Below are 11,084 nucleotides of genomic sequence, written 5' to 3'. Positions count from 1 at the left end.
AGACTTTTGTTCTAAACTCTGTTTACATGAACTGAGGATATTTGGAGGATAGAAGTATAGCAGAAAAATCGTATCATCAAAGATCATGAAGATTGGGACCTCGGGAATAGGATTACTGCACCATCATACAATCACCAATAAATGACTATTTTTAAAAAATATCAAAATAATAAGACTTAAAAATTAATTAATATCTTTTATATTGCATTTACTTAATTTTTAGAAAGATTTGTGTAAACTACACTCCTTTTAAAAATTGAATTATATTCAGTTTTGTTATTTTCATTCATTTATTGGTGCAGTAATCCTATCTTGCACATAAAAATGTGTAACATCGCTTCTTTTCGATGTCGTTGCAATATTATCTAATGGTGTATACAGACGTAGTGGTAACTTTGCGCATGTTTGAATACCCCTTTGGTTACCAATCACTCGGGAAGATTTGTACTTTAGTAATACAAGAATGTACATTCTCCGCTCGTTTGAATTCATCAAGCCTCGATGAACCATACAATGCACGGTACACGCGATTCGAATCATTATAGTTTCTTCATTTTTTAACTTCTTCATCGCAGCGTCGTAATTACGGATCCAGTCACCGCTTTTCTGTGCGGAGAACGACTGTAAGCGCGACATTATGAAATACGTATATTACAGCGAGCGACGTGCTTAATGACGAGCTACATCGACTATGGCATGTCCACGTTATTAGGTAATTAATGGAATGAATATAATGCGTACTCGGCAGCACAGTTGCATCACATACATCTTTTATACTCTTTTTCCGCTTCCATCGAGAGACACGGTAGTGGCTCGCGCCAAGTAAACGCGCACTGAAATAACCCCGCGAGCATGGCTATTTAATAAAATAGAGTTATCTCTAATCACAAATCTTATTTTAAAATAAAATAATTAATGTATCAATTGAATTCGTTTTATCAAGTGCCGACGATGTTGTACTTCCTCTTCTTAAAGTGCATATTAAAATGTTGAACTGTAAATGATTTTAAAAAATTAATTTAAAAACCTGTATACAAGCACATAAAAATTAGTAAGAATTTACTAGTGACAGTAGACAAAAATTTAAAACTGGGAAAGCTTCATGAATGATTTTTTTCATAATTTATTCAAATTCGGCGGAATTAAATAATGTAAAAATTTGAAAATAAATATCTAAAATCAACTTTTCTAATGTGCGCCGATTTGTTGATCAGCATTGTTATTTATATGTATTTTAAAAATATTGAAAAAATGTATCCTTTTTTTAAATTTATAGTTACAAGTATCGTGCGCATACTTATTCGGCCAATGTACGTGATCGATGATTACAATCAATCATTGAAGAAGGACATTGTCAGACTCATTTAAAACAATCCATGGCAATTTGGTTCTTCTTGTACTTTCCTAAATAAGACAAGATCTCGCGTATACATGCAAATATTTAAAATAAAGAGAATTTCTTAAAATAAAGAAATTCTCGCGCATAATATTCAGTGGCTATATATCTATTATTGCTATGAAGACTAGTGGCGGCATCTATTCTTCGCTATCCTCGGCATCTAAGATACTCTTGAAATAAAATGGTTGGAAGGGATGTCCTAAGCCTTCGTAGAATTTACTCATAAACTCGACCCTAAAGCATAAAGGATATTAAATAAATAATAAGAAATGACAAAATATAATATTAAAATGCTTTAATTCTCTAAATTTTGTCTAAGTAGCACTCCATGGTCAACATTAAAAGTTAAAAAAAACGGTATTTTATTTATCGACATTGAAAACTTATAATATACATACTCGTTGATATAAAATAATTCTTATTAAACAAAATAGTTGAAATCTGGATTTTTCTCCCACTTAAAAAATGTTCCTCAATTACCTTCTTAAAAAGTGTTTCGGAGACTTTCATAACTTTATTTAAAACAATAAAACTCTATCAGAGAAGCACAGACTCTGAAGCGTCTTCCTAGTATGTCTTACTTTAAACCATTTACATTTAATGATCATTTAAAAATCATTTAGTCAATATCATCTTCATGATGTACAAAAACGTTACAAAAACGTTCATTAAATTTTAACATTTTCTACTTTGTAATGTTTATTAAACCGTTAAAATGTATCGTACAAAAATAATATTATAAACAAAAAAATAATAAAATAGACTAATTAGAAAATTATTAAATGTTTTAAAGTCTTCTGATGTTTTTGTCAATAAAATTATTTTCCATTAAATGTATTTTAAATCTAATTCTGTTGCTTGGAACATACCAATGAAGTCGAAGTGTATGAAGAAACGCTGAGAGGCCCTCCATCAAGACAAGAATGACGACGGTGAAAAAGGCCCAGACACCGAACACGGCGAACAGGATAATGCTGTTGACGTACTCATCCTCGTCGGCGCCTAAACCTATCCGCAGCACTCTATTCCAGAGCACTTCTGACAGCTGAGAGTGGGCTAACGACAAGGCCCACAGTCGCAAATAGGACGCGGTGTGCGAGACGGTAGACAAAACGTATTCTATGGTGTGAATGATTTGATGGATCATCAGCTCACTGAAGCTGTTGTCATCGTGATCATCCGTGGTATCCTTGCTGGTCCCCGCGTTCGGCAGATCTTGGTTCTGCAACTCGATATCCTGGGATGCACTCCCGTTGCTCTGAATAAACAATGCACATGCAACGTTACCCAGCGTTTCATTTGTATTCGCAATTATGAAATTACTTACGTAAGGCTTTCCTGGATGTTTTCTCTTTGAAAGTACAACATATACTGGTTTCCCGAAGAGCATTACTGGAATGCACAAAAGGGCAGCAAAAAGCAAAACTTTCTGCAAAATATCCTGTCCCTCGAACATGTATTCGGAACAGTCGTCGGGCACAGGCGCATGTTTGAAAAGCATCATGTTAATGAATGTAATTAGCACCGACGGTGCACAACCCGGCTTTCGTCCGTCGTCTGCATTACAAAGTATTGCATTACATTAAAACATATGTAGGAATTAGACCAAAAGAAATGTCGTTTTCATAAATAACTTAAAGACCGATTAGCTTCTTTGAGAAAGGAATATTAAAAATAAATAAATAAATAAGAGACTACTATAAAAATAATAACAATATTAAATAAATAATAAATTATTAATCAAGAACTTGAAAATAAATTAATATTTACCTTCAGCCGAAGCCTGATACAAAATCCATTTGATAAACATCAGAACAGTCATGTAGAAAAATAGCCAAACAAGAAAAAGTAATTGTGGCAGAAATTCAAGGAACAAGCTGGCATATTTCTTAAAATACCTGAAAAAAATAAGAAACTATGATATAATACAAATATAAGTACAAAATATCGTAAAAAATTTCGTTGCCTACAGAAATAATAAAAGTAATTAATGCGAATAAGAATTTAGAAACATTTCCAACCGAATTATCTTAAGATATATCATTTAATTATGATAATAGATTCACATAAAAAAAATATTCCTTTTATATGCTTCAAGAAATGTTGTACAGAACACAATTCGACTACTCAATTTTAATATATATTAATAACACTTATATTTTTTTTTACAATAATACACTTTTGCAATCGTAACTCTCTCTCTCTCTTAATTTCTTGTGAGACTGCGATACTTACACCATATTGACGACGTTCATACAGACGCCGAAGATCATGTGCGCGACGCCAAGAATAATCGACACTTTCATCTTGAACGAATTGTGAAATACAATTTTGTTCTGTGCGAGAGCCCAGACCGGGTCTATACCCAGAGGATAGGGATATTGCAGGTAGCTCTCGTTCGAGTTTGGCGATAAGTCTAGCGTTCTATTTAATTTTATAATGTTGTACGAATACCTAATCGTCCAACTAGATCCGAATATGTTAACTGACTTTGCGAATATGTCGTTGTAGATAAAACCACTGTAGATGGAAAACAAACCCATGAGAAGGATGATGTAGCGACCACCGAAAAACAGATTTCCGATTTCGTTGTTTGATTTTTGCGCGTTAATCTTTTTCTCCATTAGTACCATGGCCAAACCGAAAAGCGTCAGTATCAGTCCTAACGCAACAATAACAATTATTTAACAAAATATATGTACCTTTCACACTTTGTTCGTGAGTTTTAGTCACTCGCTCGGATTTACTCACCATGTCCAGCGTCGCCAAACATAACGGCGAACAGAAAGGGAAACGTGATAATAGTGTAAAGTGCCGGGTTAGCTTCGCGATACGACGCCACACCATACGCATCGATTAGATTTTGAAAGCCTCTCGTAAATTTATTCGTTCTATTAAATGTCGGAGGATTTTCATCCGTGTGGATTACGTTAAGGAAAGACGGTATAGAGCTTCCACATTGTCGCTAAAAAATCCCAAGTTCCTTCGTTCAATAATTTAAATCTTGTGTGTTTCAAGTTATCTGTCGGTTGCCGATTTTCTAAGTATATTCACAATACATAAATTGTATGCAATCGCAATAAATTATAAATTATTTGAGAAACGACTTTTATATATATAGCTTCTATAAGCTTCTATAAGCACAGCTACTCGGTAATAAATAATCTGTTTCAAAGTATGACGCAATTCAATTTTAGTTTTTAGTTTTATAAAAACTTTTAACTCTTTAAACTCTTTTGATGAAACTTACTTTAATATTCTTTTATATACAAAACAATAAGAAATTTTTACATTTTTCACACGCTACATCGGATTTTATATATACATACTAACCGATCCTTCCGTGAGGCAATTTTGCACGGTCGCGAGATCAGCCATAGGCAGCCAGCATTCTCCGATAAGACACTTTTTCGACACATCCATATTAAATAGATTCATTGTGTGATAAATAGCTTTCATTTTTCGCACCATGATACTCCAATTTGGTAATTCTTTCGCTACGTTATGCAGAACACGTTGGCGATGATCTTGCGTTTGATTTAGTACCTTAATAAAGTTAGAAGTTATCCAGATGCAACAAGACGTTTTTGCACTGCCTATTTAAGCTATAGATTAAACATTCAAATATTTTTCTCTAGTTCAATTATATGTTATAATTAATTTAACTTATCTAACGAGATAAGTGTCTAAAAGATATCTATAAATAAAATTAATTATAACAATTAATAATAAAATTATCTACATATATAATAACATATTTATAGGAAATACATATTTGTACTTAAGTATTATTTAAATATATTGTTTGTAATTTTTTTTTACACAAAAATTCTCACCAATTTAAGGTCCTCTAGCCGTGTCCGCACACCTTTCAGCATTTCCTGACGTTCCGCATGACTGGTCGGGCACGGATACAGCGAGGCGTGGAAGCCAGTGCAAACTTTTTTAATACGGCTCTTCAATTGTTCCCCTTGAAAAAAAGCCACAAAGGCCGTTTTGTAGATTTCGTTGCCCTAAAAACATTCATGAAGAAAAAAGAATCAGGCGCATCGACAAATGTGCAATGTTTCTCATATTGCGGCAAATTGATCTTTCGGGTTTAGTTCCATTCTGATATTCCGCAGTCCATCTCTTCCACGCGTCATGAACACATGATAAAGATGAGCAAATATAATAAATTAAGAAATTTCTTGCATTACGATAAAAAGAGGAATCAGAGCTAACCGTAGCCGGATCTTCCAATGGTTTTTCAAGTTCAGTTTGCCGAAGAAAAACGTTTCCACGTGATATACGCCAAAGCATTCTCTCAAAGGCTGGCACCCGTTCGCGATTAATAACCCCACCAACGAATCTGCAACAAATTAAATATCAATAACGTCATGATTTATTAAGTTACAATTATTATAATTATTATAATTAACATATGTAATGTATATATGCACATTTTTATCAAATTCGTATTATTGCAGTGAATTAATTACAGAACTGATAATTAAATTAATAATGAGAATTATTCTTTAGAAAAGCTGTGTATAATACAGCAGAAATTTATTCCAGGGCAAATTCCATTGAACGAACATACAAAAGCAGCGAAACTATCTCATAGAAAGCGCTTATACGTACAAAGGCGTCCTTTCAACATTATTAAATGTCACACGCTTTTATATTTGATGCAAGAGAGAGAGACAGAGAGAGAAAGAGAGAGAGAAAACTGGCTTATCTGGTCCGGTTTACCAATTCCATCACGACGATAACTTACTCCAGACGTCCGCGAGTCGTAACGACGGGATTCGGTGCTTCCTCGTTAATAAGCGCCTTGGTGATCGAGTCATTGGCCTCTTCCTGTTGATATAGAAGAAGAACAAACGAATCTTGATTCTTCGACAAAACCGTAACATCGATTACACGAAGGAGGACGGCGCTACGAGCAAAAGCTGCGGAACTACTTAGGTACCTCCGTGAAGAACGCTTGCGTCTTCTCGAGCACGTGCTGTAATTCCGTCAGCTCGAGATAGTTGCTCTTCAGGTTCACCGCGTTCTGGCTCAGCTCTTGTATGTCGTTCTCTGTTTTCTCGAGATGTGCCTGTTGCAAGAGAGAATACGATTCTGAACATACTCTATTGATTCTACAGATTTGATTAAGATATAACTTTTATTTAAAAATGTAGTTATATTAAATTGTTTTACTTATTCATTGACACGTGCATATTCATCAAAATAAGCCTTCAAAATATTTTATAGAATCTTTTTTACCTCGAGATCGATAATTGCACGCGGGTTGGGTGCCCGTGGTAGTTCCGTAAGATTATCCGGGATCGGGACATCGTCTTTCTTGACTTCCGCCTCGATATATCGAAGCTTGCGCTCCAGTTCGTCGCATCGTCGGACCTCATTCACGAACTTCCGTTGAAAATAATTCAAGTCGCCGTTCAGCTAGACATTACGTCAAAATTTAACTGTGATTAGTTTCCGTTGTAATCAGAAAAGTTCGTATTAATCAATCTATTCAACAATGTTCGAACAAGCGTACCAAAAACTTTTTCTCTCTCGCGTAATTTATGTTAATTAAAATTGGATCATCTGACTATTTTCAGGATACTTCAAAACGCATTATAAATAATTTTGTATCTCACATATAATTTATATTCCTTATAGCATAAAACTTACTTAATAACTTATGTAACTAAAATATTTATACATATTTATACGTACCTTTAAACAAAATTCATAAACTTTTAATTTAGAAAATTGTAACACAAAAAATCACAGCGTAAAAACTTAAGGAATTAAGTTGCATTCCATATTCAATCCTTAATAATTTAATCTATTAAACAAAGATTGTATCTTTTAGAAGAATAATTACTTATATTTTATAGTATCATAAAACTCTTATAGTTAAATTTTTACAGATAAATATTTCCTCAACAAATTATATCTATGCTATAAAATATACTAAATGTTTCATTATCAGATCATCTATTATAATATTTAAATTATAAAATATATTAATTGGATAGTAGAAAAATGATGAGAAATCCAACCAAAAAACCTAATTTTAAAATAACTTAAATACATTGATTCGCACTTTTAAAGTATCGTTTACAATATAAATAATTATAATTACAAAAAGTTACATTAAATAAAGTAATCAATAAAGATTACACTTAATTCAACTTACATCACGAAATTGCACCGTACCGGTTTCTCCAAGTTCGGATACAGAAAGATAAGCCGCCTCCGGCTGAATGAACAGCTGGCAAAGAGCCATTTCCTCGCTCCTGAACATCGCCCCCATCTTCACAGCAATTTAATCCTGTGCGACGAGAGAGAGATAATATTTCTTATAAATTGCAGCTTGTATCAAATAACAGAAAATAACGAAGATATAGTGTGAAACGACCATTTTGCGACTATATTATTTTTGGCTTATAAGAAAATTGCTTATAAAGTCGCGATTTTCACATTTACTAACTTCCCGAAAATTATTAAATATACACCTTTATTTAAATAAAATTAAAAACCTATACTTTGAACGATACTGTTTAGTGTAAATATTAATATATTAAAATCAATTTAACAAACTGGATGAAATTTTTTCTAAAAAGTTATTTCTAAAAAGAGTCTAGAAAAAACGCAAGTAAAAAAGGCACTTTAAAAATATAGCAAAGAATGAATCTTAACCGACATCGAACAAACATTGATACTAGATAAGACTAATCATAGTCTTGTTACCGCGCGATACACACATTATTATCAATTAATAAGTGTGTCATGTAAGACGTAACAATGTATGCAAAACAGGAAACGAAGTCATTATGCCAGTGCAATAAAACATCTGTTTCATGTATTTTAGATATCTGTTAATGTATTCATAAGACCTTAATAAAATTAGGGAAATTGAAGTCTCTTAAATTAAATTCTCTTAAATTAAATTAAATTAAAGTTTATGAGTTATAAAATTAACTTTATTACATTAAAAGCTTTATTAAAATTACAGTACAAACTACATGTGAAAGAAATACGTGTGGCAGAATAGAAGAAAACCGTAAAGTAAATTTCTAAGTAGATCAAAGACTTTTTTTCCTCAGTAGAACAGCGACCATGGAAGTGAGATAGACGAAGCTCGGAAAGCGACCGATGAATGAAAAAGTAGGGGACTGAAAAGAGGAAAACGCACACGCGCACGTGGAGACACTGAAAAGCGCGATAAAAGACTTTTCTTGTCGGCGAGGAAACTGCCAATATTTGATTTGCAAACTTGTTTCTCTTTTTTTTCCTTCACACTTGACCTTAGAGAACCTCGACCAAAGATTTTCTCACAGAAACGACCGACGTTTGCAAAGTCGCTGTCAAATTTAAAGTGCGGTGGATCCTTATCTATCGGCAAAATCCGCATGAAAAATGCAATACAGAAAATGCCCGTATTTCAAATTCATTATGCCAAACGCTATCTGATCGTCAAAAGTTCAAGTAAAATGTTTCACAGCACCGTTTTCACGTGGTAGGCAGAGATACAAAAGTAAACAGGAGTGCCAGATAAAAGCGAGACGTTCCATAAATATGTACGTGAATAAAAGTGTTATACTCGCGTCGACACACCCTCACCGGGTTAAATTCTCGCTCTTATCGCCGTTTGTCAGTCGGACAAAAAAATGGCGCCGATATTACGCGTTTGATGCTAAATACCTGTGTAGTCTCATAGTTAACATTATGTAAACCAGGGTTAAGAACGTTATTTTAAGACAGTAATGCGTTGCTCTGCTTAGATAACAATTCGTTACTTTTTTGTAATGCTATAGTAAAATATGAAATTTTAACATTATGTTATTTAATATTCAATATAAAAAATATAGTAATCAATATTATTGGCTTTTGCCATTCAATCTGTTTATATGTTTATATTAAATGTACGTTAACTTTAATATGCATCAATGCGCATTAGTGCGTCTAATCTGAATTTGCTAATAAAGACTTAAAATATTTGTAGAAATAAAAAATGCATATACCCATCTAAAATGACAATTTTTGGAAAAGCAGCGCGAAAGATAATATCTTTTTCCTATAGTCTTTGTAATCATTCAATAAAAGAAAGAATTATAACAGACATTCTAATTAATATTACTCAATTAATATTCTTCAAAACATTTTTTGATACGACATATTTTCTTACAGCGTGAGTCAGTTTAGCTTGTTAAATATTGAAAAATTAGCATTCTTTTAAGCAATTTTAACCGATTTCCTTATCAAGGTATTATTATTCAAGGTTAATTTTAAAAAAGACATCAAACGACATCAACATGTTATCTATTTATCGATACCTCAATGCCTGATCGCTTCAAATATTATTTTCGTTAATATAATAACACATTTCAACGCAAAATTTTTTTTAACGCCAAAATAAGTTATTATTTCTATAATCTTTTAAAAGCTTTAAAATAAACTGCTAAATACAAATCTTATTTCCAAATTGTTTTATCAAATTTTAAGAAATTTGCAATTTATATTTTCATATTATAACTACAATCTAACTTTAAAATAATATTCAAAGTAAATATAATGAAAAATAAGCTTACATAAAAAATTAATAAATGAATTTTTAGAAAAAAGGTTTGAAAGACAAAAGTTTCTTATTTTTTACGTCTAATTCAAATCTGTACTCAAATGTTTTCTTTATAACTATATTCTCTATATTCTTAAAAAAAAATGTATGAGCAGTCTGGGTCACTTTATATATATGTACATTTTTATGTATATATTAAATATAACAACAATATATGTATCTTTCCTCATTTTACATTATAATAAAGTTCTTTTATGCCAGTCACTAACTTTTATTAATATTTACAGACTGTAATATATTATCTTCATTGCAAGAAAGACACAATATCCCAAGAGGACATTCTATACGGGCAATAATATAACAACATTTGTATCTAAAAGATTGCTAAATTTAATGTTGCCTGTCGCAAGTTCTGCTCTTATTACGTAGTCGCACGAGAGTCTGTAATTGACTAAGTGGCTTGTCTTGTTATTGCACGTGCAGATGCTCTCACAAAAGTATATGTATATTAAGAATGATTCTCACATTGTGTTTCTCTTTTTTAATATTTACAAATTAGTTCCGATTATTACATCAATCAATATTAAAGTGTAAAGTAAGAGATAGACTCGAATAAATTTTTTTCCTGACTATATATTTTTTATAATTCTTGTTAATAATACATATATTAATATATAAGATTGCTATATTTATTTCAAAAGAGGCAAAATTTGTAAACTTTCTACAAATAATATAAACAGTTTCTTTCTATTGTTGGATTTAATTTTGTGACAAAGACAAATTATCACTCAAATATCGTAATTACGAATTAATGTATCGTAAATAATTAAAAGATCATTTTCAAGGAATACATTTAAACCTTATCTCCTTAATTAAATGGAAAAAAGATATTAAATATAAATATGTGATAACATTCGATGCTCAACATCGAATGAGGCTAATTGTAAGAACATCACGTTGCGTGCGAAAATGCAGTAAATTGGTAAAGCAGCGAATTGATGGCGGACGGGCGTTGGTTTCCTGTGAAATTGTATCTTTATATCCGAGTTTTACAATGAAACATTCCTAAAGTTAAAATAGAAAAAAGGCTAATTATACATTTCTACTCATTGTTAAAAAAGAGAG

General features: G+C 31.9%; 1 protein-coding gene across 4 annotated transcripts in view; it reads right to left on the bottom strand.

The window, feature by feature from the left end:
* Positions 1–312: 312 nt before the first annotated feature.
* LOC105829591 (V-type proton ATPase 116 kDa subunit a1) overlaps positions 313–11,084 on the bottom strand; it is a 25,880-nt gene continuing 15,108 nt past the window's right edge. For 2 of the 4 annotated variants that reach the window (XM_012668579.3, XM_012668580.3), the window contains exons 2-13: positions 7,578–7,712; positions 6,653–6,832; positions 6,354–6,482; positions 6,159–6,241; positions 5,624–5,750; positions 5,236–5,412; positions 4,733–4,945; positions 4,151–4,364; positions 3,635–4,061; positions 3,170–3,297; positions 2,269–2,956; positions 313–1,633 (exon numbers count right to left, since the gene is read on the bottom strand). In XM_012668579.3, coding sequence (XP_012524033.1) covers positions 1,537–1,633; positions 2,269–2,956; positions 3,170–3,297; positions 3,635–4,061; positions 4,151–4,364; positions 4,733–4,945; positions 5,236–5,412; positions 5,624–5,750; positions 6,159–6,241; positions 6,354–6,482; positions 6,653–6,832; positions 7,578–7,694 — 2,580 coding nt within the window. In that variant the 5' untranslated portion in view covers positions 7,695–7,712 and the 3' untranslated portion in view covers positions 313–1,536. The remainder of the gene's footprint in view (positions 1,634–2,268; positions 2,957–3,169; positions 3,298–3,634; positions 4,062–4,150; positions 4,365–4,732; positions 4,946–5,235; positions 5,413–5,623; positions 5,751–6,158; positions 6,242–6,353; positions 6,483–6,652; positions 6,833–7,577; positions 7,713–11,084) is intronic. The other 2 variants (XM_012668582.3, XM_028190845.2) reach the window with 2 other exon arrangements.

The sequence above is a fragment of the Monomorium pharaonis genome, chromosome 6 (assembly GCF_013373865.1).
Source record: "Monomorium pharaonis isolate MP-MQ-018 chromosome 6, ASM1337386v2, whole genome shotgun sequence".
Classification (NCBI taxonomy): Eukaryota; Metazoa; Arthropoda; class Insecta; order Hymenoptera; family Formicidae; genus Monomorium; species Monomorium pharaonis.
This window is presented reverse-complemented; position numbering and strand designations above follow the sequence as displayed.